This window comes from Eublepharis macularius, chromosome 4 (assembly GCF_028583425.1).
Source record: "Eublepharis macularius isolate TG4126 chromosome 4, MPM_Emac_v1.0, whole genome shotgun sequence".
Classification (NCBI taxonomy): Eukaryota; Metazoa; Chordata; class Lepidosauria; order Squamata; family Eublepharidae; genus Eublepharis; species Eublepharis macularius.
Genome location: NC_072793.1, coordinates 34740055 through 34768011, shown reverse-complemented (window position 1 = coordinate 34768011; position 27957 = coordinate 34740055). Strand labels below are relative to the sequence as shown.

The 27957-nt window shown below is 42.5% G+C and overlaps 1 protein-coding gene across 1 annotated transcript; it reads left to right on the top strand.

Moving 5' to 3' along the window:
• The first annotated feature begins 1256 nt into the window (after window positions 1-1256).
• On the top strand, window positions 1257-25035 carry ST6GALNAC1 (ST6 N-acetylgalactosaminide alpha-2,6-sialyltransferase 1). The gene is made up of 9 exons (XM_054975285.1): window positions 1257-1456; window positions 6795-7497; window positions 11393-11561; window positions 13121-13292; window positions 15391-15529; window positions 17664-17767; window positions 18291-18377; window positions 21580-21679; window positions 23330-25035. Exons 1-9 carry the CDS (start codon window positions 1338-1340, stop codon window positions 23498-23500), a joined length of 1764 nt encoding a protein of 587 aa, XP_054831260.1. The 5' UTR covers window positions 1257-1337; the 3' UTR covers window positions 23501-25035.
• Window positions 25036-27957: the final 2922 nt, after the last annotated feature.

Here is a 27957-nt window from a genome sequence, read left to right as displayed (position 1 = left end):
GGGATAAGTTTTTTAAATAAAACTAGAATGCACAGCAAGGAGAATGTAGAAGAGGAAGTTGCAGTTTTCTCATTGTCATGGTCTGATGCATCTGTAAACCTTCCTTTCCCTGTGTCCTTTTGCAACTGGTCACCCTAACTCAACCAAAAACAAATAGTCCCGTATTCATTAAAAAACAAATTCTCCCAAGAATATGGACTTTGCACACTTCTTGAGAAACTCATTGTCAGAAGTTTGACACCATGCAGCCCAATCCTGTGTATATTTACTCTGGAGTAATATTCCATGGCACCCAGTAGGACTTCCTTACTTGAACCTGTGCATCAACTTTGCTTGTCGGGCCAGCTGCACCTCCTCTCAGTCCCCTTTGTTAAAGACGTTTAAATGGTGGTGGCTTTTCTGCTGTGGCCCCAGTGTTTTGGAATGGACTGCAGCAGGAAGTTCAGGCTATCCTGTCTCTACCAATGTTTCATAAGGCCTGCAGTTGGTGTTTCTTTTTTAGAGCGTTTGAACAGGTTGTAGAAATTCTTGTGCTGCTTCAGAGTAACGTGAAGGAAATTATGTTTGACTGGTAAGCTGCTATTAATTAGATGCAGTCCTAGTGTATGTTTTCACTGAGGTGATCTTGTAGTGAGTGAGTGTGTGTGTGCGTGCACGCGTGTGCACATATGTTGTAAAGAAAGGTATAGTTAAAATAAATCATTGTTCAGACATTACAGTCTTGCAGTGTAGTCCTAAACAGAGTTATATGCCCAAGGTACATTGAAACCAATGGGCTTAGAAAGCTGCAGTTCTGCTTAGGATGGCATTGTTAATCTTGTAGCCTCCGGGACACAGCTGCTAAGATTTCACTCCTTCACATACCCAGGATAATTCTATTTATAGGAGGAATGGTGTTCTATATCTTTACAGGTGAGGGAATTTTGGTAGATACAGCTTCAGATACAGTGGGAAGAAACACCCCTGTTGAATTTCCCCCCTTTCACAGAACTGTCCAAGGGCAGGAGCACAGATAATATTATCTGTTCAGATAATATTTGCCTCCAACAAGAGTTGCATTTCTTTCAACAAACCGATTTATGTCATGGAAAGCTCTAAGTTTGACTTGTGGGTGTTTCTCTGTCCAAATTACACACAAAAGAAGGCTGACATGAAGAAATAACCTTATCTGTCTTTTTGACAGAAGAATGATGCTGAATAATCCTAGAACACCCAAATGGAATGTTTGTATTGCCCTGCCTGACTAGGGGAAAGCAGAGGAGCAGGGCTGTAGATTTGATCGTTGTGCAGTATAGCTGTAGCAGGGAAAGGGGAGACCTGGGCTGTCTCATGCAACCATGAGACCAATCAGGAGAATGTTTCCTGGGGTATCCACCAAGCTGCTTGTCATAACCTTTTTGTTCCTCATTGTATCTTTTGCTGCCTACATTGGCTTTACAGAAAAACATCCATACAGGTAAGAAGAAATCTGTCTTCATAAATGTTCTTTATAAGTTGCTTAATGAAATGAGTTTGGCTGTACTCTATGTAACTGATATTTACACCTCCCTTCTTTCTTTCAAGATGATCATGGTGGCATGTGTGCTTCCCCCCCTTTACCCTGTGAGATAGATAGGGCTGCGAGCCAAGCTGCAAGTGATTTTTTTCACGTGGAGAACACTTGATTGTTCTCGCAAGTTTTCCTGGGAAGTACAATCCAAGTGTCCTTCCCCTCTCTGTTAGAATCGCTGCCTGAAGAGCCAGAGAAAGCCGGCAGCAGCAGCAGCTTTTGCAAATCGTTCCTGCAGCCACAAGCCTGCTCTCAATGATCATTTGGGGGCGGGCAGCTGCTACTTTCTTCCTTTGCTCCTGAGCTCCTGGAGAAAAACTGGAATGAGGGCATGTTAGAGCAGCAGCAGATTCTTCCGCTGTCACTGCGGCTGGAGCTTCACCGACGCAGCGGCTTTCTCCAGACCAGCTCCTCAGGAGCAGGACGCCCAGGAAGAAAGTAGCAGCTGCCCACCCGCAAACAATTGTTGGGAGCCCTCTTGTCCAGCAGGATTGTGACCGGAGGAATGACTTGCAAAAGCTGCTGCTGCCGCCGGCTTTCTCTGGCTGTTCAGGCAGCGATTCTAACAGAGAGGGGAAGGACACTCAGACTTCACTTCCCAGGAAAACTTGCGAGAACAATCAAGTGTTCTCCACGTGAAAAAAGTCACTTGTAGCTTGGCTCTGAGAGAGAATGATTGACCCAAAGGAACTAAGTAAATTTCATGGGCTTGAACAGGGAGTTGAACCCAGGTTTTCCAGAACCTGATTTGACATTCTAACCACTCTACCCATTGAGAGGCGTACATGGTGTCATGCTTACTCATTTCTTTCTTCTCATTAATCGACATGATAAGTATTCCCTAAGCAAATAAACTTCTGTAGAATCTGAAGTAAAAAGAGTATTATCTGCCAAAACTGCACCTACCTTCCTCTCTCTATAAGTGCTCCAAATCTACATGCGTCTTAGGTTTTGCATAAGTGATACATCACCCATTGCTGCACAACTGTATGAACTATGCAGTTCAAATATTTCTTTAGCTTTCCTCTACCCCCACCTCAAATTTGTACTTGTAGTTTAAGGCTTCAGTAATTACCAACTGCTCAGAACAGTTTAATCTTTTATATGTTTGTATAAACTCTAAAGGTTAAACAGTTCTTCCTGCAATTGTGTGCCTGCAATTATTTACTATTGTCTCCTATTGTTAAAAGCTACTGGAGGTGGAGTGTGGCAGCCATTTGTCACCTATTATGTTTGCATGGGGCATGCTTGTTTGGGAAAAATTTAGAGCAAGAGTTAGACACAAGATTAAAAAATTGTACTGTAGCCATCAAAAACTGACCATTAGAAAGTATTGGAAAGGAAAAGAAGAAAAAACAGAAATACAATAAAGTATCCAGATGAATCGAGGGCATATTTGCATTTCAGTTAGACTGAGGCTACATTGAAAATGCAATGCACAACTAGGGAAGGTTGATGGGAGACAGAAAACACAAATAAAGGTATTTCCATTTCTGTTTCGGCATGATTATATCTCTTTTTACAGGGCCAGTCCTGTGGATCCGTGAAGTCTGGTAGGGCTTGGAATGCCAGGATTTTACCCTCCAATACTTACTTGTAGTGCCATCCTAAGGAAAGTTACACACTTTTAAGTCAATTGAAGTAAGTAGGCTTGTAGGGTTGCCAGCTCCAGGTTGGGAAATTCCTGGAGATTTGCGGGGTGGAGCCTGGAGAGGGCAGGGCTGGGGGAGGGGAGGGACCTCAGTAAGATATAATGCCATAGAGTCCACCCTCCAAAGCAGCCATTTTCTCCAGGGGAACTGTTCTCTGTGGCCTGGAGATCTGTTGTAATTCTGGGAGATGTCCAGCTACCACTTGGAGGTTGGCGACCTTAGATGTAACTCTGCTTAGGATGGCACCAAGTACCAATCTCCCGTTAACATTTGTGTAGATAACTGTGTAGGGTGCAGCAAGCCAGCTATGAAAACAAATTCACCACATTTTGGGCACATTTGCAATCTTATTCTCCAGACAGTTGGGTGGGTGGGTGGATGGGGAGAACCATTCAGCCAATTTTAAACACGTTTATTGACTTGTTATTGAAGCCGCCACACCTACCCCATCTTGAAGCAGTTTTTCAAGTATAATTTTTTTTAAAAGCTGAATAAATATTGCTTGAAAAAAACTACAGTGAAGAGGCCAATTGAGGTGAGGCAAGGAGCAAAGAATTAGAAGCTGCAAGTGGGGGCCCACAAGGACTTGCAGGGGGCATCTCATTTTCCTTTCCACAACCATGTTGCCTTTCTCTTCTCTGCCCCTCCATAGCCTCTCCCCCTTTTCCTGCTTCCTTCTCTCCTTCGCACCCACCTTTGTATGCCCCTCTGTTATCACCCTTCCCACCCTCCCGGCAGCCTTTCACCTATGGCCCTGTTGCATGGTGCTGGTTGACCTGGCCTCAGTTGTAAGGTGGTGAACTGACAAGGACTTGTGGAGTTTAATTCACTTTTCCATGGATTCCCTACTGCACAATATTTTCTCTTTCCCTCCTCCTGGCTCTCCTCCATATGCCCACCGTTCCCTATGTCCTTCCCTCTTTCAAACCCATTAAACAAGTTATCTTTTATCTGCCCCCCATCTTCATCCGTATTAATTTACTTAATTTATATACTGCCTTTCTCTACAATGGGGATCCAAAGCAGCTTACATCATTCTCCTTGCTTCCATACTATCCTCACAACAACCATGATAAGTAGATCATGTTGCAAATGTATGACTGGATGAAAGTCGCCCAGTGAGCTTCCATAGCAGAGTGGGGAGTCGAACCTGAGTCTCCCACATTCTACTCTGAAACTTTAACCACTACACTATGCTGGCTTTGGGAGGGGGGAGCTGCTATTGACCAGTAGCAAGCAGCCAGGCCTGGGTGAGTCAGGCAAGTCAGGTGGTATCAAGTTGTCTGGTGGTTGTTGCTGGGCCTGGCCCCAATAAGTCCTCCCTCAAAGGCCAAAAGAGGGCCTTGCCCCCTCCCCCTTTTACTGACAGAAACCAAGCCTGGAATACTGTTATGGTTGCCTACAACAACCACTGAAGATACCTGATACTTAAAGCTGCAGGGGCTCCTTTTATCATGTTGGTGTTTTTAACTCCTCCCCCAATATATATATATATAAGATATCTGTGTCATTTGAGCAGCAAAGGTGGAGGGGAAGCTAAGTTTATTGCACATTAGAAAAACCTGTATCTAGTCCTGTTTACAGGCAGCTATAAATATACCTGCAGCCTGCATTCAGACCTCTTGATAAACCATGGTGCATGTAAGCCATAGTTTGTGCAAGAAGCTCTGGTTAGTTTACCAGGCATAATCAAGTAGCAAACTCCTGTATGTCTGTGTTAACCTTAGTCTGTCTGCTTCTTATTTCTTCACGTCCCAGCAAGAACATCTTCCTATATTGCTGTCTCTGTGCCAGGTGCCCCCAAAGAATGTTATTGTTGAATAGATTGTGGTTTTAAATTCAGACTTCACAACAAACCACAGCTAGTATAAACTGAGGTTGTGATTAACCACAGTTTGAAACCACAGTTTGATGCCACTGAATAACTCCTGGTTGCTGAACATCCAAATGTCACAGCTAACGGGGGTTTAATTAAAATCATGATTCATCATGCATGAGGGAGCAGATAATGTGAAAATTGGCTTAGAGGATAACAGAGAAAAGGAAGTGCAATCAAAATGGTGAGGGAATGAAGAATGTGTTTGTGACGGGGTGGGGCAAGGACTCATCATCTCAGAGATGAAGAGGGGTGGGGCAAGAACTCTTCCATCTCAGAGCAACAAGTCATCAGCAGTATATTTGATTGAAGCTGTGGCCTCAGCAGTCAATCTCAGATAATCCCCTCTTGACCTTTTTGTTCCAGATGTAGGATGACAGTATGACAGGACGGAGTGACCTATTTCCTACATCATGGGTTTTGTAAACCTCTCCTGTCAATTCATTTGTTTCTTTCAGCTTAAAAAAAAGCAAAAACTGTCATGGATGGCTTTTCTTGCTCCACAACAGGGATTTCTTATGCCAACAAAGCAATGGTGGTGGCTTATTGTGACAGATGTCCATAGAATTATGGTTCAGAGACGGAGGGACTGGAAACTTCCAGGCATAATGGGCTGTAAACAATTTCTCAAGAAGAGGCGCTGGCACCTCAACCCATTAATAAAACACCTGCAATGTTTCCTCTATACTTTGGTGATTGACAAATGGGCACCATCATGTGCTCTGGCTGTGATTCAAAGCCACAACAGCTGGTTGCAAATTGACACATACAAGCCTTGTTTTTTTGAGAATCAGTTTTTTGTGTGCATGCGTGCATTTTAAAAACCCTTTAAGCAATGAGTTAATCATTATGGACTATTTTATGGCCAGAAGCTACTCTGCATATTTATGCAAGTACGACAAACATTTATAATAATGTGTAACCTGTGTAATTGCATGGGTCACTCATAAAGACCAAGAAGGGGGGGCTTTTCAGTTTAGTTACCAACATCCAGTGCTCAAATGGGGCAGGATTTACATATTGGGAAATTCCCCTTAGCTTATGTCAAGTATCTGTGTGTGTGTCTTTGTATCTGTGTGTATGTACTGATCTCATCAGCTGTGCCAGCAGAGGTCTGAAAGTATGGGACTGGAGAAGGGAGAAGTAAAACGAGTTGGCATTGTGTTCCATCCTCCGTCTATTTCAAGACATAACAATGGTACAAAGGGCTGGAAGAGGTAGTACTGCTACAGAACAGTAACTCCTTTCCTCCAAACAAATGAGCCCATGCCTCCCAACTGTTTTCCTTTCTTAATGTATTTCCCCAACTGTTCTATATATAAGCTGCTTTCCCCCCCAATCATTTTGGTTGCAGCATTTCATCATATAGAGGCCATGATACTAGCTTTTCATTAAGAAAGTCCAAAATGTCATAGAGTCAAGCTCATCTATGCAGTTTTAACTCTGCTGTTTTTGTGAGGATAGGTTTTATTAACTCACCCTCAGTGCTTATAACTATTTTTACTGAGGTACAAAATTTCTCAATCGCCTTTCTACAAGTCGTACTATACAGTTCCCTCCCTCTTATTCCAGAACTGCTATTTATGGTGAATTAATTATGGGCCAGAGCACGTGGGATATCCCTTGGCTGTCACAGCTGTCTACAAAACCTTTGCTATAAGTACACTATCCTCTATGAAAGTATTTTGGAGGTAACTGTCTTTTGAACTTTCCTTAGACAATTTGGTTATTTTAATCATGCCACCAGAGTGCCGCAAATGAACATGCAAAAGAGTACTCAAAATGCTGGGGCTACCCACAAAGAGACAGAAAAGGTGATACTCAGCCTTGACAATACGGCACAACAGCAAGATGCCGTTACGAGACCGGCACTTAACAACAACCTGGATGCCAAAGGAGAGCATGCCAAGGATGGAAGTGTGACATCTGCATCTATTGAGAAGCAAAAGAGGGATAGTTTTATAGGATCAGCAGCCAATAAGAAACAAGATGGAGAAGAATTAAGACCCCTAGCTAATAAGATGCAAGCTAAAAATTGGACTGTGACACCTACTGCCAATAAAAAACAAAGTAAGAGCATAATACCGGTACTCCGTTCAAAGGAAGAGAAAAATAATGACGTGGTCCCAGATCACAAACAAGAGAAGCAATTTGAGGCTAAATATGTGGCACCAGCATCCACTACAAAGCAAACGAAAAGAACATTAAAAGAAACGTACACATCTCTGAAGCTGTCTACCAAAGTCGAATCAGTTTCTATTGCTAGAGATCACAATGCATCTGATCCTGGAACTCTAAACGTCACACGTGCCATTCCTGCAGCAACCCACAAGAAAAGGTTAAAAGCATCTGACTTCAAATCTGAGCCCCGCTGGGATTTTGATGACCAGTATCTTCTGGACAATTCAACTCCACAGTCAGTAAGTAGATTCATGGTCATAAATTCCCTAAAGAGACTAGTGGTTTATTATCTTCTTATCTGTGCTTCAACTCCTTCACAATAAGGGAGAGACAGATGGAGACCTTAGAGTGAGTTGCCTACCTACATAATTCCAGAGGTTAGCCATGTTAGTCTATTGCAGCAAAATAAAACAGTACTACCTTAAAGACTAATGTTGCTAATCTGTCAGGTGCCATTAGAATTCTTGTTTAGCTTGCTCACCTAAGATTTATAGTGAAACCATAACTAAGTTAGGACTGGAACTCAGTTCTGCAGTGGTAAAGTCAACCACTCCTCCACTAGGTTCTTTTCTGCACTGGGCTTTTACGATGATTCTGACTCCATACTGCATCAGTTTTTCTCCGGAGTTTTGCACCGATGGTCAGAATACTCTGATTCCCAGACTTTATTGCATTGCAAACTGCTTCCCAGACTTTTTTGCATTCTGCATGGTGAAAGGCCGTCAGATTTTTTGCGGTTTTTCTCCCTGCATACATACCCCAGGGGTTTTTTTTCCAGCAAAGTCAAACCAGGGCTTTTTTGAAGCGCTGAATACTTTCTTCGGTGTGAGGCCTGGCCCTGGCCCTGCCTTTTGACATCCCCTTATGGATGGAGGCCCAGATCGCAATGGTTGCCAGAATGATGTTTGTCAGATCAGGCAACTTGCCCCCTACCTCTCGTCCTGCGACCTGGCAACAGTGATCCGTGCAATGGTCACCTCCAGGTTGGACTACTGTAGCTCGCTCCACGCTGGGTTGCCCTTGAGCCTGCTCCGGAAGTTACAACTGGTCCAGAATGCAGCAGTGCATGTCCTGACTGGGACTCTATTCCAGTCGCATGTGACACCTGACCTGCACCAGCTGCACTGACTCCCAGTGGAATTCCGGATCAGGTTCAAGGTTCTGGTTCTGACCTTTAAAGCCCTTAACAGACTGGGACCAGCATACCTGTGGGACCGCCTCTCATCCCATATTTCCCTGAGGGTGTTCTGTTCAGCAGATAAACATCTACTAGTGTTCCCTGACCCCAAGGTCTTGCCTCGACCAGGGCTGGGCCTTTTTGGCCCTGGCCCTAACCTGGTGGAACTCTCTGTCTGTGACAACTCGGGCCCCGTGGGATTTATTATCATTCTTCTAGGCCTGTAAGACAGAGATGTTCCACCAGGCCTTTGGTGGTTGAGGCAAATGGGTCTCCCTTCAGCCTTCTACCGGGGGGGGGAGCGTCCCCTCCCAGTTTTTGCTCTTCTTATCTGTTGTTTGTCATCTGCCATCATGGGCCCAAATGACTGCATACAAGTTTGTGCAATGTGCACTGCTGAGGGTGGATTGTGAAACGGCAACTGCTCTTTTTAGGCTACCATTTTTTAACTGCTTATATTTGTATTTTGAACTATGTGATCCGCTCTGAGCCTGCTTGTGGGGAGAGTGGACTGCAAATGTAATGAATAAATAAAAAATAAATTTATTCCTCTGCATCCTTCTTGGTTGAACAGCAACCAATCCAGTTTTTTTTCTTTTTAATTTTTTTTTAAAAAACCTCAACAGAACATTAAAACAAACAAATACCTTGCAAGTTTCCTCAGCCCACCAACTGAGGAAACTGACCTGTCCCCAGCTGATAAACTGGCGGAAACTGGCAAGTTTCCTCAGCCAATCAACTAATGAAACAGAAAGCCTGCAGCAGATGGGGCATTTTTCTAGGGCAGAAAACATAAAGACACCACTTTAGTTTGATTCCCTCACCGATGCTCAAAGCAGATCTGATTCTTGTGGATCAAATGCCAAGAAAACCCAGTGTAAGTATGCATGTGGGAAACACTTAGGTCATATTTTCTTTTTTGGATCATAGAGAATTTATAATAGGGTAAAAGAGCAACAACAGCATTCAAGGACATAAGATTCTCAGTGGAAATACCAACAGCCAACGGGGTCTAGTTCTCCACACCACTTTGCTGGTTCAGATCTCACTACTGTGGCCTTGGGTAAGCCGCTCCTCTCAGTCCCACCTCTCCAGCTGTATTGTGGGAATAATGACACTGAATTCGTTCACAGCTGTGAGTGGCACACTAATCTGTCTAGAAAGCTAGTATATAAGAGAGGTTAATATATAAATTATTATTATATTGAAGTGATAGATTACTGCCTGGGCTGTACCCCTTCAGAATGCTGGGCTCACATGACTGTTTTCTATACCAAAACCTCCCTCAATATAGAAAACGAACATGCCAGGGTAAAGGCTAGCCCTTTCCACCAACATGTTGACTTTCTATGTGGAAGACATTTTTCTGTATGGAGGAGCAGTCAATCATATGAGTTTCATTTCCAGTCTAAAGCTGTTCCGCCCTAAATCTCTGCATGGCTATAACTGCCACGGAGCAAGAATTCAAGACAGTCTGAGGCTTTTGTTTTTTGAAAAATAATAATTCCACCTTTTATCATTGAAGAAGAACTTTGCAAGCAATATACACTAACAGTGCGATCCTATGCAGAATTACTCCAGTCTAAGGCCATTGAAATCATTGGTCTTAGACTGGAGTAACTCTCCATAGGATTGCACTGTAAGAGTCACTTTCATGACCAAAAAGTCTTTGCTGTCTTTCTCTGCACATTTTGTATATAGCGTGTTGCGTTTCTATAATACAACAATAAAATGAAGGCAGTTTTTTTGGCATGCCATCATGCATGTGACTAAAAAGAGTCATAGAATCTCTGTCTGCATGACTGACTGTCTGGTTGGAATCAGATTTCCATTTTCCTTGTGTTGCTTAAAAACATCTTGTGTGGCAGCTCTAATCACACGAAAAGCTGAATGTATATAGCCTCTGGCTATGTAGTAAGTCCGATGATCCCTCATAGGTACACAAACATGGTTTGGCTCTCTAGGGGAAAACTGTGGTTCTCAAAAGCTTATGCTTTAGAAAAGTAGGTTAGTATTAAAGGTGCTACTGGACTCTTTACTATTTTACAGAAAAAAATGTCCTTCTGTCCCTTTAATTGAGGTTTAATGGGATATTATTTACCAGATGCTGTGATTTACCTCCATGCCATGAAAAGCTTTGCCTGCCTATTTCCATGTGTGCTAAAAGGACAGGTCATTTTTCTTCAGGCCTGTTGGCCACCCTAGCTGTAAATCGTTTCAAGTGCCTCAAGAGAAAACCAAGCTATAAATATAAATAAATATAACTTAACTAGAACTCCCTACACAGTTGCTCAGGCTGCATAGAGAGCCAACCAGTAGCTCTAGAGCCAGGTGCTTCTCTTCGTCAGATGAAAGGCTCGATGAAAGCGGTACATTTGAATGCCAGTCACCTAACTGTCTCAGTGGAGCTGGCCTGGCGGATTGCCCTGGGGAGTGATTTCCCTACCACTGGTGACACCACTGAAATTGTTGTGTTCTTACAACATATAGTGGAGCAGGATTCTTAATTCATGAGGTGTGTATATAAGAGAAAATATTCCTTAAACTATCCAAGACAGATGCTGTAGAAGTAATGGCAGAGTCCAAAAAGCACCAGGAGAACTTTAACGTTCATAATATGTAAATGGCTGCCAGGACTGTAGTAACAAGACAATGGGTCACAGTTCAGTGGTAGAGCACTCCTTGGCATCTCCAGCTAAAAAGATCTCAGGTACCAAGCATGAGAAAAGTCTTTTTCTGAGATCCGAGATGGCTGCTGCTGGTTGCAGTGAAACGGTACTGAACAAGATGAGGCAGCTTCACGTGTTCTACTGGAATATTGGACACAGAAGCCGACACAAACTGGATTTCATCCTTATTAATAGTCTTCTGTGAGAGGATATCACTATCAACTGTGCAAATCTGCTTTGTGCGATAGCCATCTCCCAACTTTTGTTTCCTTTTCTTTGTATTTCAAGACCTGTCCAAATTCACTGCGGGTCAAGGCTGCCAAGTCTGACTGGCTGCAGGGCATTTTCCTGCCCAACATCACACTCTTTATGGACAGGAGTCACTTCACTGACAGTGAATGGGAGCGCATGGAGCATTTCCCCCCACCTTTTGGGTTCATGGAACTAAATTACTCATGTGAGTAACTCAACTAGGGGAGAGATAGAAGGGACTAATCATGAGATTTCTTCCCACTGGAAGAAAAAAAAAATCTGACTCTAATAATGAGCAGGCTGCAACGACTTGTCAGTTTCCCACAACTCAGTATCTACTTCTTCCTTCCCTCCAGTGTGATGAAGCAAATAAGTAATTGCCCGTTTATCTGAGCTGCTGGGAAATTTACAGAAGTCCAAGTGGAGAGGAAACATAAGCCTGCCCTTGGAACACAAGCACGTAGAGTCAATCTTTAGTGTTTGCTAAGGGAAGCAAGGCAGGCCTTACTACAAGGTATATGGAGAGGGCTGCCTCCTGTGGAAGATTTTGGATGCCTTTAAAGGGCAGCAAATGGTCATTTATTTTAACTGGAGAGCACCATTTGGATTTTTCCGCTTCAGATACTAAATCTGGGCTTGCCCTTACAGGAAGTGCCTGTGTTCTCATTGTGTTTTCACAGCTGGTACTGCTACATGAGTAAACTCTTGCAGTATCTTCAGTACCGTGGCTAACCATAGAGGAAATCCTCTTATTGATAGGGATCCTCATCCGAGAACAGCACATACATTGTGCTGCACTATAATGTAGTGAACCTTCTCTGTTTTGGAGGAAGAGGCTGTGTGCACAGAATGATATTATGGATTAAGTCATATTGCGTTCTTCCTCCTCACCAACAGTAGGCTTATTTATTTAGAACATTTTTATCTCATCTTTCCTCCACAGAGTGGCATACATCATTCTCCCCTCCTTCATTTCATCTTCATAGTAACCCTGTGAGGTGGGTTGTGTTGTGACGAGAGCAAGTGACTCACTTTCATAGCAGAGTGGGAATTTAAACCCACTTCCAGATCCCTACTGCACCACACAGGTCATACCACTGTCTGCCTCAGACCTGGGAATGTCTGGTCTCCCAGGCACAAAGTGTCGATGCTTACTTCTAGGGGAGGCAAGTACAGGGAGCAATTCACTGAAACTCCCGATGCCTGTAGCCAGAAGCACCCAGGAAAGGGGTGGCCAGAATCCTTGAGTCTTCCTTTAGAAGTCATTATGATGAAGCATGCACAGTGAATAAATGAGATCTTTTCAGAAAGGAGAAGAGGCCTGTCATTGGGAAGGGCTGCAAAGGCATTTCTTCTCTTAAGCTTGACATCTGCTTAAATTAGATAAATGGGCAGTGAGGAAAGTTCCTTTCCAGCCCATGGGTTCCTTGTAGTCCATCTGAACACACATGAAAAAGGGCCACAAATAATGCACTAGTGAGCCTTCATGTTGTATCTCCAAACTAAAATAGCAAATGTCATGGACTCCTGTTCATTGCTGTAGTTCTATAATATTCTCCTTACAGTTCAGGGTATAGCTGTATCCTTACATCACTGAAGACTATAGACTATGCGACTATAGTCATTCACCTCCTGGATTTTCCTGTGTTGGCAAGGCAATCATTAAGTGAATGCAACAATAGTGCAATATATCCAATGATGTGTGGCTCCAGCCTGTGTTCCTGCTTGCCCTTTATGCTGAACAATGGTATTTGTCTTTTTCAGTGGTAAAAGAAGTCATAACCATGCTTTCTCCTAAACCCTATCACCAAATTCTCATGGCACACAACAGCAGCCAGGCTTCCAGGTGTATTACCTGTGCTGTAGTAGGAAATGGAGGAATATTAAACAACTCCAGAATGGGCCAGGAGATTGACTCCCATGATTACGTCTTCAGGTAAGAGGAAACTGCTGCTTCTAGCTTATTTTTCCCTCATGTATTCCCATCTCCGCCAATACTTCCTAATCGTATGCAAGGAACATTTGAAACATGCTCCTCATTCACTATTTAGGGTTTTCACATGGAAAGTGGAAAGTAATGTGTGGGCAACTGGCAATTTGGTGATGTTTCTTTGATGAAGTATATACATCTTCAGGCCATCCCTCAGTGAGGAAAGGAGTTATGTCAGGTTTCACTTTCCACCTTCTTGTTGATAGGTTTAGGTTTTGCCTATTCATGTAGCAAAACGAAGTGGGGTTGAAGTAGAAGTTTCTTGAGGTGGGGGAATGGATTGTACCACTTCAGAGTTCAAGCGGGGCTGACTTTTCTGAATGTGAACTATGTCAAAAGTTCTCTCAGCAAATATTTATTTTACTTCAGTTGTACCCCACCTTACTCCCTGATGGGGACCCAAAGTGTCTTCCATTGTTCTCCTCTATTTTATCCTCACAACAGCCCTTTGAGGTAGTTTGGTATGAAAGAAAGGGCAAGCCCACGGGGAATACAATGAAACAATGCTTCACAAAGCGTTCAATTTTTAAAGTGCCAGTGCTATATAATTTAAACATTCATACATATTTGTGCAGTTCTTTCAGGAACAAGAATGAATCCAACATACAAAAAGTGCATTCAAGAATATTACAACATGTCCGGGTGTATTGAAGTTTGTATAAATTTAAATCCTTGCATTAGTCTCTTTCCTTCTTTCTGGTGACCTTTCCATGCACAGAGCAAACGCAGAGGTGGGATAGATGTAGAAATCCTCCTCAGGCCCGATCTGGGGCCGGCTTAGAAACCACAGATTTCGTGTCCTCTTCTACGGGAGCACTGCCTCTGGTTCCATATGCTTGGAGATTCTCATATTACATCAACTGGATTAGTTTGGGCTGAGACTGTTTGACTGGCCCAAGGTCACCTAGCAAGCTTCCATGGCAGAGTGGGAATTTGAACCTAGGTCTCCCAGATCCCAGTCTGACATTCTAATAACCACTTCACCACATTGCCTTTCAGTGGAACTAGCCCAGCAGAGAACGAACTGTCCCTAACATGCTAGTTTTTTTATATATATAGGACATTTTTATGTGAGTAAGCATTCAAAAATGAGGTTCTCCACTGCAATCTGAAGTAGTACAGACCATTCTACCCCCCACGGATTCTACCACCTCACTCTGATGCCTGTATAAGCTAAGTTTTAGAAGTGATCCTGGTTTGATTCCAACGAAGTTTTCACCCTTTCCAACTTGAATTAGTACAGATCTCAAACATTGTCAAAGGCTTTCCTAGGGAATATATTGTGGCTATTTTTGTGATCATACTAATAATAGGGCATATCATTAAGGTTTAGCTATGCCACTTATGGGACCATCCTTTTGATTGGTATTGCCTCATATAGACTGTAGCATGTCATTTCTGGTAGGTTTGATGACCACATTTTAACAGAGAAAACTGAGACTTTCACTAGGTCTGACTGGGAAGTCCACAATAACCCCAGTTAACAACTAATGGGTAGAAAGGGGCATTTAGATCAGTTCATTCTTCTCCTGCAATCTGCCAGAAAATCTCTTTGGCACTAAATTCTTCCTGAAATTATAAGAAGGGGTGGATTTAATTCAGTAGCTGGGTTTACAAAATAGGAATGCAGTGTTCCAAACCTCAACTAAATCTGAAAGGTCCCCAAGCTATTTTGGCCACATTTCCCCCCCAAAATATGGAAGGATTCTAGCAGTGTATATAAATGTTGGCATCAGAATCTGATTATAAATTCACTCAGGTGTATTTGGAACATTCACTGAAATTCAAATTCAAGCAAACATCCATAATACTTTAACAGACTATATATGTAAGGAAGAGTGTGATCTTAACTGGCATTTCTATTTTCTATAAATTAGGGCAATTAAACATTCTGCATGCCTTCCTCTGGAATTATTTTTCCATAGGAAGCCCGAGTCTGTTATATATCTACTAAAGAAGTTCCTCAACCCTGTAGCAGAACCTGAAATCCAGTGATGAAATCCTCCATGGCTAACTTTATATTCAATATGTTCTCTTGGTCCAGGGTGAGCGGTGCTGTGATTAAGGGTTATGAGAGAGATGTGGGAACAAGAACATCCTTCTATGGATTCACTGCCTATTCCTTAATGTCTTCCCTTTTGATACTGGGGAACCATGGATTCAAGAAGATCCCCATGGGAAAGGTAAGACAGATGCATAACACTTGTCCTCCACCCCCTTGTTGGGGCTGCAGCCTGCAAGGTAGTTACTTTTCATTTATCTGCCTAAGGGCAGATTTACATCGCAGTTCTGACATACTGTGCTCTAAAGTAGAAGCTTTGGGCCCGTATTCACCTTTCTGGTCTGGTTGCCAGGTATCTTAGCTATTCAGGTGTGGGATATCAAAATTTGAAGAATTCTGGACACTGCAGTGCTGTGGTATGTGTCTCTTTAAAAAATACTATTAATTGAATAGATAACGAGTTCTTATAAGCAAGCCAATTTTACAAATTAATTTCATATCATCATCAGTTATAGCGTACCAAAGAACACATATGGGCAGATTCCATCTTGGAATTTAGAGTTCCAGAACAGTAAAAGATAGGCCATCATTCATAAAATTTATTCATTTCAAAATCTGACGTAGAGTACATACGTAGTATATTAATTTGATCATTATACTCATTTTCCAAATCTTATTACAACCATCTGATCTTGCTGGTGTTTATTAATTTTTCCAATTTATTGCAATACGTTTTTGCCACGGTCAGCAGATTTATAACCAAATTGATATCCAAAAGATATGTTTAAAATATGCTCCATTAGCAAGGCACCACCAATATTTATCCCTATCTGTTTTATATATTGTGTATTCTATATGGTGTTAAATACCATTGATTTTTAATATTAACGTTTTTTCTTCTAGGTTAGCTGAAATTAATCTAGAAGAAATATCGTTCTGTATCCATTTCTATCAGAATCTAAGATATATCAACCAAAATCCTTTCCCCATTTTCCCCTAAATGTAAGAATTGATTGATTCCATTCTATCAGTATTGAATACAATTATGCAATAGTCCTTTCATACCTATATTACTCATAATTAGTTCACACTGTATATGGGTTTTTTTGTTAAGTATGCCATATTTCCATAGAAGGGCTTGAACGCTATATTTTACTTGGTGTTTCATAGTACTTTTGGCAGTGTGTCCTGTTCAGCCACAGCAGGATAACAGCTGCAACTCAAGGCTCTCTTGATAAGAGTTTAATTAAAGTGATGTGTATAATGTTGTGATCAGTAGTAATGTGCTTATGAAGGTGCAGGGCTATAGAGCTACCATGCACATCTGTATGGCTCCAACAATTCCCTAGGGCTGGGTTTTCTCTGGAATTTGGTGGGATGCTGTCTTGATGTTGGAGGCTAAAATAAAGATTTCAGTTTATGTGCCTGAGAACTACTTTTAGGCAATCTTAAGTGGCATGTTCACACTTTCTCTTGCAGTCACTTCAGTGCAGTAGGAAGCAGGGCAAAAGCAGGAGTGATGAGATTTGCCTCCTAAAACAGTAACTACGTTGCATGGGAGATCCCACCGCCAACACCATCCTGGCACTTATGCAGATGGAAGCAGGGCAGCAGCAATTAAACAAAATTGCCGCCCGCATCTCAAGCCACGACTTGAGACCTGTTTAGTCTGAAATAAAATGCCACTGAGATTGATACCCATGTTAAGCATGCATAAAATCGCCAAACGGCACAGAACCCCTGAGATGACTGACCATTAGCCTCAAACCAGCAATCAGCCACTGCAAGCAGAAAAGTTGCAGTGGGTAATACAGTTTCCTTGGTGTCAGCTTCCCTGAACCATTAAGATATTCATGCTGACAAGATGAGCAACCATTACTTAGAAGCTAGGCAGCAGTTCCTCATACTGAGCATTATTGATTTTATCATAAAATCCCAGTGACTGTATTTAAAATTTTATATTTTATATATGCCAATAAAGGCTTGCTTGCTAGCATAACACCCCCCCCCCAAAAAAAAAAAACTGTGGCCACTGGTTCTCAGATTTCTCTTGGGTTAACATAGTCTGAAGCATCTCCATATTTTTAAATCAGCACTCCATCATTTTGACCCTGTTCTGTTGCTCTGAAAAGCTGAGGCTGGCCTTGCATCACTGACATAATTTATTCACAATGAAGCCTGGAACAGAACTTGGATTTCATTTGGCTGGCACAAAGTACACCCAATCCTGCTCAATGATTGCCCAATGCATTCTGGCAGTGCTTCTGTTCCGTCTGTCCTACCCCCTGTCAACATATGTGTGATGTGTTTCCTAGGAGATCAAATACCTTCATTTCCTGGAAGGGGAAAGAGATTACGAATGGCTGAAAGCTCTTCTGCTGAACAAGGAAGTCAGGAAAGGATTTTTGGACTACTATGGGTGAGAGAGGCTGTGTGGTCCAGGCCCTATTCAGAACATTCTTCATTTAGCTTTTTTTTTTTTGGCAGCTTTAGCTTTATAGAAGGCAATGGTTCCTAACAGTTCCTAACAGTTAGTCAACTACTCCCCCCACCCACCCCCATTTATTTAAACCTGTATATGCCACTTTCCCTCACTGACCATGGTAACTGAAGGCAGCTACAAAAACCCTGACCCACAGGCAATTCAAATTTTAAAACTGAAAGCTGAATTGCATGTGCCTGGCTTGAGGGTATGGTGTATGTATGGCGTATCAGCATAGTGGAGTAGTTAGAATGTCAGACTAGGATCTGGGAGACCCAGGTTCTGTGGAAGCTCACTAGGTCACCTTGGGCCAGTCCCTCTCTTTCAGCCTAACCTACCTCACAGGGTTGTTGTGAGAATAAAATGGAAGCGGAAAGAATGGTGTGAGTTGCTCTGGGTCAGCACTGGGGATGAAGGCAAGGTATCAATAGCTAATTAAACGTTTTGCTCCCTTTCCTAGGAAAAAGCCAAGGGAAAAATTTGATAATTTCAGCCTGGATAAATACTTTGTGGTTCATCCAGATTTTCTCAGATACATCAAAAACAGGTAAATCATAAATAAAGTTAACTTCAATAATAACCCTTTGTCACTGCAACGTCCAGCATAAGTATGATTGCCAGATTCGATGCATGTGAGTGCATCTGAGCTCTAATAATTGTGGCAGTACTGGGCAGGCACAGCTTCCACATCCGTTATGCCGCAATGGTAGGAGTAGCTGTGCCGACTGAAAATATTTCTTCTGCATAAAGTTTTAGAGCTCCAAAGTTTAGCAGTAGTAGCTGATGAATTTTAGGAGAAGAGGAGTAATTGTACTGTATAAACGGATACCCTATAAAAGCCTTACTGGCAATGCTAGCTAGCCTCATCTATGCCTTTCTCCCCTGGCTTATATAACCGTCAAGGGATAAAATGTACGAGAAATGTATTTATTTATTTAAAACATTTCTATGCCACCTTTCCACCCAAATAGTGTCCCCAAGGCAGCAAACATCAAGGCATTGAAATGTTTAAAAGATTAAAGTAGCTTTTTAAATGTATATGTAAAATATTGTACAATACAATAAAATATGTCCTGGCATGGATACCCCAGGCAAGCCTGATCTTGTCAGGACTCAGAAACTAAGGTTAGTAGTTGGTTAGTAATTAGATGGGAGACCTCCAACGAAGACCAGTGTTGCAGAGGCAGGTAAGGGCAAACCACTTCTGTTAGTCTCTTGCCTTGAAAACTCCAGCAGGGGTCGCCCTCCATCAGCTATGGCTTAACAGCACATTCTACCCCTACTATAAAAACATATAGACTTAAAAACACAACAGAACCAGGGAGGAGGGACCAATAAGAGTTTACTGGTGATAGTGTGCTTTCCCTTGGATTTTGTCCTCCTTCCTACCCCTTTTGAATCCACTCACCCTTTCCCTCTTTTTTCCTATAATAAACCTTTTCTATAAAGGCATTTTTGGCTTCCTTTGTCCGATACATTTCTCCAGGATATTTCTCTGACTTCCTTCCCTAGGTGCCAGGTCATTGGGGCGCTACCTAGTTTGCTAGAAGGCATTTCCCAGTGTTTCCACTCTGTTGCTTTGTAATTTTGCTAGGGCTTCCCAGCTTCCCAGCTATTCTCAAGAGGTCCCTGAGTGGTGGCAAGTGAGTACCAGGGTGCTTTCCGGGGAAACCTTGCTCTGAGCTCATTCCCAGCAAGGAAAGCAACTCCCCCCCGCCGCCTTTCCTAACTATAGCAGCAAGTGTTTGGGGCGGTTGTTGCCTTTATATCTTATTGATGGGATTCCCACAAACATGTGGCTGGCTAGCGTGGGAAATAGTGTGGACTAGAGAACCTCTGATGTGACCCAGCAAGCCTCTTATTTTATTCTCATAGAAGGTATAGGGCACGTGGTTATCCTATCCTCATTTTTACAGAGAGGTTTAAAAATATTATTCAGGATCCCTTTGCTTCCTCTAAGTATGCTCCTGAATTATTAAAGTATGTGGGAAGAAAGGAGACTGGGTAAAAGGTATTCAGTACATACTCAGAAGTATTTTTCTTCCAGAACTCAGCCTGTGCTGAAAACAGTGTCTTAGAGCCAAGGTACAAGAGACGAATTACACAAGAAGGAGCACATGAAGGGAGTTGCAGTGTTAGCCGGGAAGCTGAGTTTTAAAAGAGATAGGAAGGCTTTGTCAATTTCCCCTCTCTACAGAGCTAACCCTGCTCAGGTTTCTTTATTTCCTCTTGCCTCTCAGAACTGACAGAGGAAATTAAAAAACCCTCTGAGCAACCATCTCCATGGCTCCCTTCATGTGCTCCTCCTCGTGTAGTTTGTCTCTTGTGGCTTGGCTCTTAGTGAGATCTTGGGACAAAAGACAAATTTTTGAAGGGTTGCCATGTTACTCTGTTGTGGCAAACCCAAAAAGGAATCTTGTGTCACCATTTTAAAAATATGTATTGTCGTTCCAGCTTTCGTAGTTAGAATCTATTTCATCAGATACATAAAGTAAATTCTCAGTCTGCAGATATTGCTACACAGAGGGGGAAATGTTTATTAGTAAGGAAGAAAAGCAGTTGTAATTTCTATCAAAATGCCTGGTATTGGAGCTATGATGATACCTTGTAGTTAATCAGTATTACAAGTTATATTTTTAAAAGCTTATATGCAAGGAAACAGAAAACTGGGGGTAAGCCTATTGAATAAAATGGGACTTACTTCTAAGGACACCTGCTTAGGATGGCTCCCAAAAGATCTATTCTGTTCTGTACTCTTTGATCTTCTAAGGATCTGTACCTTCAACCTGATCAGGAACATGGATTGAGCTAATCTGGAAACTATTTCCAGGGTAATTTCAATTGCCCAATCTGTGGCTGCCCCTGCTCTCCGGCTTGCTTTCCCCTCCCCGCTTTAAGGAGGCGGCGGCAGCAGCAGGAGAGGAGGGAATAGGATGGAATTGCAAGAGAGAACTGGAGCTAGTTGGATTTCAGCATCCAGGGGCTAGAATCACTTTCCTAAATTAGTGCAGATACAGGAAGACAACACCATCAGGAGACTCGGCTCACCTGCCTTCTTTCCCTGGATGATAAAACTGACTTTTCACATCTCCAAAATGTTCCTTCCCCCATTTAAGCATTTTCATGTTGTGAGCTTTCTTTCTTTGTTCTTATTATTTGTTTCAGGTTAGTAGATTTTTGCAGTTTAGTACTTCTTGAGAGAGACTGATGTCTCAATTCAATGGGGCTTATACCCGGGTAAATTGTGTCTCACCTACGTTTAATGAATAGCGCACATCAGTCTTCTGGCTAGGTCCCTTGGCCAGTGGAGTCTTCCGGATTCTGCTTGCTCCTGTTTGTTTGTTTGGCACTGTATCTCATTGCAACGTGCACTGTGTAAATCATAAATTAAGTAAACTCTACTAATTAATAATCTTGTTCTTTCCCTTCAAAGCTTCCTACCTAACGAACAATTATTATTTTATTCACAGTAACGGAAAGCCAAGTGATTTGTTTTGTTATGTATCTTTTGGATCAGGGTATGTGCGGAATTTTTGTCTGGGGGGATCCATGATGGCTATTGCATGCCCTGGCCCTACCCACTGTCTAAAACCAGGGCTGGTGCCATTGTTCCCACAGACACCATGTTGAGGACCCCTGGTGTATACCGTATTGCCTACATTATATGTGTGATGGTTAAACACCATTTTTTACAACACAAACATTGTGTTTCACAAGAATGTCATCTGCCATCTTATGTCCCGCTGCAGGTTTCTAAAATCCCAAAGTTTGGACAAATCCTACTGGCGGCTCTATAGACCCACCACAGGTGCTTTCATTTTACTAACTGCACTCCATCTCTGTGATCAGGTAAGTACTCGGAGGTGCTGCACAAGACATAAGCACTTTTCTGAGGCGTCATGAAGGAACAAAAAAATAGAATTTAAATTTGATGTAACCTTTCAATCTTCTGTGCTTTACAATGCATATTTGATTTCCGTCTCAATCCCTTTGTGGCATTTGTGTTTTCTAAATGGGATATGTATGCCCCTTCTCCATCTCTCTCCATGATTTGCAATAGTGCCACCACCATCTGCCAGTTCTGTGCTTCCTATGTTACTGGAACTGCCTTTTATTTGGATGGGGAACTAGCTTAGCAGTCCAGAACTAAATTTAGCGTGGATCTAGCCAGCTATACCAAGGTCCTTTCTTCAGAAACTCACGTGATAAAGAGGCAGACTACAGATATTCAATCAATAAAGTGTATTTTCTAATAGTGTGGCATATGCCTGAACTTACACACACATACAAGATTACATACAAGAGCTAAGAAATACAGAGTAGGAAAATTAGAGACGGATGCATGAGCAGGAACCCCACGATGACAAGGGCATACTTACAATCCTGAGGCAGGTCAGAGATATGGCAGCGACGTGGTCCAGTGCCAGCACCAGAACCACGGAGAGACAGCAAGGGGGCTGGGACAGGAATGGCACACGCCCTCTGGTTTGAGGGGCTAGCTTATATACTTTCAAAGTATTTGGGGGCGGGCGCCCCGTTCAGTGGTTCTCACGACTTAAAGGATTTGAGGCTATCAGAATAGCCTTGATTGGACACTGTTTGAAGTCTGATTGATATCATGACACCTTTTGGGAGAGGGGATGGGTGAAAGGAAGGGGATCTGGGCAGTTTGCACGTTCCCAGCGCTCATCCTGGTGCCATCAAGTCCGGCGTGCAGAGGCTGCTTTGATGTGCGCTCGTTGATTGCTCTGGCTGACTGGTGCCCAATCTTCATTCTGGATAGGTGTTAAGATATGCAGAGGAGAGTGGAGCTCTCTCGCTGTGTACGTGGTCAGCTCGTTTCTTCGAAATGGCTTCCCAAAGCAGGCAGTTCCCCTCGGTTTCCTGGCTGCCTAAGAACAAGGCTGTCGTCTGGACATGGCTAGGGCTTTCTAGCAGGCTGCCCGGTAGCGAGGGCGAGCTTGGTAACTAGCCTGTGAGAGGCTCCCGGCGGGAGCTGGCCAGGGGGCGCCTGGTCAGGTTCACTGAAGATCTCCCTGGCTGGCACCTGGCTGCTAGCAGCGTGGGTGGGGCCCAGGGTAAGGCAAGGTGTCATGGCAGGCAGAGAGAAACAGCACGTGAAGCACAGTCTGTGGTTGATGGCAAGGCAGAGGGCACACAAGTAGATCAAATGTTCTGACCTCAGTTCAGGGAACTGACACAGTCTATGGCAGCAAGTATGAAACTGACACGTGTGTCAGGAATACATGTGCAAGGCAATCTCTGATGTATCGTAGTGCAGGAAACTCAAGCATAGTCCATGGCTGATCTACAAGCAGAGGAGGGGGGCTGCTTGGCAACACCTACATTTTGGTAAGCCAACTGTTTCTTCACCCATCTCCCATCATCTGTAAGTTACTTTCCCTTTTGAAATTCATGTTCCCTTGCCCCTTAATTTTCTATAGCCAACACATTTTTCCCTATAACTCCCTAATCTTTTGGATTTTTTGCCTTCCCCAGGTAAGCGCTTATGGGTACATCACAGAAGGTTACCAGAAGTATTCAGACCACTATTACGACAAGGAATGGAAGCGTTTAATCTTTTATCTCAACCATGACTTTGATCTGGAACGAGGGGTGTGGAAAAAACTTCACGACGCAAACATCATGAAGCTTTACCAACAATCTTGATCAAGGGGTCATAATCTTGATTAAGGCAGAGACATAATGCCAACAGCAGCCTTTTTTTTATTTTGCTCCTTGATATAAAATGAGAGGGGTCAGATTTTTGTGTGTGGAAGCAGGGATGTTATCCAGAGCTAAACCATATTTTTATTATTTATGTAATAATAGTAGAATCAAGGATTCTATTACTTGAGAACACACTGGTGGGATAGTTATGTCCTGAGAATCCATTTTGATTATAATGGACTGGATTATGGATTTATTGACCTACCCTAAGAGTTTCTTTCCAAAATCTCAGGCAAAGGTCCTTCCAGTTGCTGCTACCTCTCTTCCTTAGTTGAACTTGGAACTTAATGCATGCAAAGCTTGTCTGCTACCTCTGAGGTGCAGCCTCATTCCCTTCCATTGTTTTGACTGAACTATTAAGATGTTGCAAGGATTTTATAGTAGTACCCTCTCCGCTTGATTATGAATTCTTAAACCAAAGTTGGAGAATTATTAGTGTAAAACATCTATTCTCCTTTCAGCTGGGGCATTACAACTTTGAAATGCACATGTCCACAGCATAAACCAGGTGGGAGCATGTAGATGCACAGTGTGTGCATAGTACTGGTGGCTGTTTTTTATTTGGGATCCTCTTGGCAGTTGCAAGATTATGGTATTAAGAGTTGATCTCTTTGTTCCCGCCCCTATCCCTTAGCGTGTGAGTTTCTTAAGCCTCAAAAAATGAAACATCTATTCCTCTGGGGACCAAAGGATCTTAATTGAGAGAGGATAGCTTGGATGTATTCCAGAAGTCTTTCATCCTTTTCTGCTGCCACTCTGATCCTTTTATTTTACTTGCATTTTTTTACGCATTGACTATTAAACATTTACTTCAATGGACTTATGGGGGATATAACTCTGTTTAGGATTTTACTGTAAATCAATCAGTTTGTAGTCTCAGCAGATTTGCTGTTTCCTGACTGGACACACTGTCCAAATCTTTCACTGTATACCAGGCAGTTTTAGCTGCCAAGTCATAGTACTACTCAAGAAAGCTAGCGGGGAAAGACGTGAACATTCTTTCTCCGGTGAAAGATTACCAAAGGCTTATAGCCTCTTTGGCCTAGAGAACCTGCATTATATTTATGTCTTTCACACCAATGAATATATGTGCCTATTTGTGACAGAACAGAGAGGAATTGCATTCAGATTTGAATGAGCTCCAGCAGCTGTCTGGGAAAAGCGATTGTATTCCATGATAAACTCAGCTGAGTGCTGCCTTTAGTCTGCTTAATACATTCCAATAGTCAAAGCGCTAGAAAAAGCTGATGGCATCACTATACCTTGAGAATCTGAGCCAAAATACTTCATTAGGAAATGTCAGCTTTATCCCATGGGGCGATTGGCCCCCCCTTTTTTTTTTCTTTCAGCAAATGTGTGCCTCATCCTGTGGCGTAGCAAAGAAGATTCACCAAATGTCCATGGAATACACACGTTTAAAGGCAATTATAAATAACAATGAAATAAATAAAAAAACAATTCCTTTGACTTTTCAATCTCAGTCCATACAATTTTATCTGAACCTGTAATGGCTTATATAGCATCCAAATTAAAAACAGGAGAGCCCGATAGACCTTGTGGATCCAGAAAGGTATATATTAGATGCTAGCCCTCTACAGAAGCAAAATTCTGGGTCTGTCTGTGCTAACGAAAGAGGCTTCAGTCAACCAGCCAGTCAGCCTGTCCAAAGGGCCTGGGAAGTGTTGAATTATTTCAGAATCTCCTGGGACCGGGTTCCCCCCCCCTCTACCCTTTTAGTTGACAAGGAGCCCTACATAAAACCATTCTGTGTCATATCAGCCTCCCTCTCATTTCCTACCTCAAGTACCCTTAGTTGTCTTCTCCCTCCAAATTCCAAATCCCTTTACCTGCTTCCATCCCTGATTCAGCATGGCTTCGGTAATGTCTATTTTGGCACAGAACTTGCCCTATTCCCCCCTGCAAACTTAACCTCCGATCACTGCTTCCAGGCAGTTCCCTGACTATTTGGATTCCAGGTAGGGGTTACTGATAGTGAGCCCACAAAGAGTGCAGGAAGACCCAGAGAAAGAGAAGCTAGTGCACACTGGGCTTCGGCAGCTGAGAGATCCAGGCCAGGCAAAAAAAATACAAGAATCAGCCGCTAAGGAAAGGGGTATAGAAGTTTTGGCTTTTCATTGAGATGTTTGAAATCTCCATTACAATTTTTTAAATAAAGAAAATCTTGTTTTCTCCTTGAAGTTTCCAAAGGAAATTTACATTAATTAAATTTTGCAGGAAAGGCACAAACTATACACATTGTGGATAAAGCAATTCTAACCATTCCAGGTATGGGCCTTACCCTCCCTTCACTGGCTGCCATCAGGACAAAAATATGAATAAGAGGAGGCCTGAGAGTATTCTCCTCAGCTGTGTTTCCACCACCTTTGCTCTCTTATCTCAATTGAGCACCAGTGTAATTTTGCTATAGTTGCTTAAACTTTTGATTTATGCCAGAGAAGAGCAAAGCCCAATTATGAGACTGTCATTTTCCCCTTATATTTTGGGGCAACATGAGCATTGCTTTCCCCATTTTTTCCAATGTAACCTTTTCTCTCATAAGGCATTTTTCCATCTCTTGACTTCGATCCCTGCTGTATAGAAGAAGGTCCCCAGGCTTTGAGTTCTCAGTAGGGCAGTAAGGGATCATTGTTTCTCCCTCTCTGGAATCCAGGCCGTGCCACATTACTCCAGGTTGCTAGGTGACCATCTCCACGCTTGTATTCTTCAAAGCTGAATAGGAACTTTTCAATTCCCAAGAAGTTTTTGAAGTTTTTCTCCTCAAAGGCCCCTTCTCCCTTGTAGTTCTCTGTTATTGAAGGGGGATTATTCTCACCCTCCTCCTCAACAGCATGTAGTGATGGAAAATTCTCCACAACAGAAAAGCTGGCTTTAAATTCAAGAAAAATCCAGTGCACATTTACATGGGCAAGTGATTAATTTCTGGCATGGCTAAAGCCAAGAACCCTTTCCAATCTCACTGGTTGATTTGTGACTTGGCGTTGATGAATAGAAAAGATCCTGCATATAGTGGTTAAGTGGCTGGGCTGTGAATCAGCACTTGCTGGTTCCAATCTCACTGCTGCCATGAGCTCAGCAGGTGGCCTTGGGTAAGCCACTCCTCTCAGCCTGAGCTCCCCAGCTGTATTGTGGGGATAATAATACACTGACTTTGTTCACCGCTCTTAGTGGGGCACTAATCTGTCTAGAAGAGCAGTATATAAGTGCAGTTATTATTATTTAAAAGCTCAAAACTATCTTTTCTGCAGCTCCTCATGTAGCAAGGAATAATTTAGTATTTCACCTCTTAAGTTGTCTCATGTTGGAAACATGGACTTTAGCTCCATAGTTTCGAAGATGTTTAATCCAATTAAAAGAAAATAGTTGCTCTGTGTACTGACAGGATTCCTGTTTTGTTTGTCTTCTACAAGACTGCAGAATTAATTATGGCAGCCTCAACTGAGTAAATCCAAAAGTTTGAATCTTAAAATGCCAAAGTGCAAGATGTCAAATTTACGATGAAAATTGGATCCATCTTACTATTTCTCTTTAAATAGTAATCTACTGACTGTGGGCTGAGCTGCCTTTCTCTGATGCTATTTTTCGAAATTGGGAGTTTTATTGGCTTAACTATGTTCTTAAAGATATACATCACAACACATCTGTTTTACCTTTTGTCCAGTTTACAAAGGGACATGTGGCTATGGTGCTGGTGAACAGAGAGGGAGAGAAAATAAAAGGGATGAGAGAGCAATGAGAGGTCTAAATGGAAGGTGCTGGTCTGCAGCTCATGATGCTCTCTCTTCATTCCCCCCTGAAGAATTTGAGAAATGGTACCCAGATGTGTTTCTGCATGCCAATTCTTGAGCATTTCTTGAGTAATGCCTCTTAATCATTAGACTAATTAAGAATGGCAAGATGTGATTTTAAAAGAGTTGGCAAACTGCAGGAGAAATGGAGGAGTGCAGAGACCAAACAGCGAGTCAGTTGGTTTATTTGTTATATATTCACCTTTCTTCAAAGGAACTTAAGTCAGTTTTCACAGAGTTCCAGAGTGGCCGTCCATCCTGGGGCTGACCAGACCCAGACCTGCTTAGCCTCAACAAGGTTGCTAAATCAAGTACCAGCAAACCATGCTCTGGGCTTCTTCATTAGGGGAGTTCACAAAAATATCTCTTGTACATTTGCAGATATTGGCAGGTTTTCAAAAAGAAAGTTTCATCACTTCTATTAAACATCTCGTTTGCAAAAGCAGGATACTTGGGCTGCTTTGAGTTTGGCCTGTCTCAGCTTAGCATTTATGCTAATTATGTCATTTATGAAATACCAAGAATAACCAAAGTAAAATAAGGATATATTGCAGGGAGTGTACACTGTATGTATTAACCATGAGGACTGGG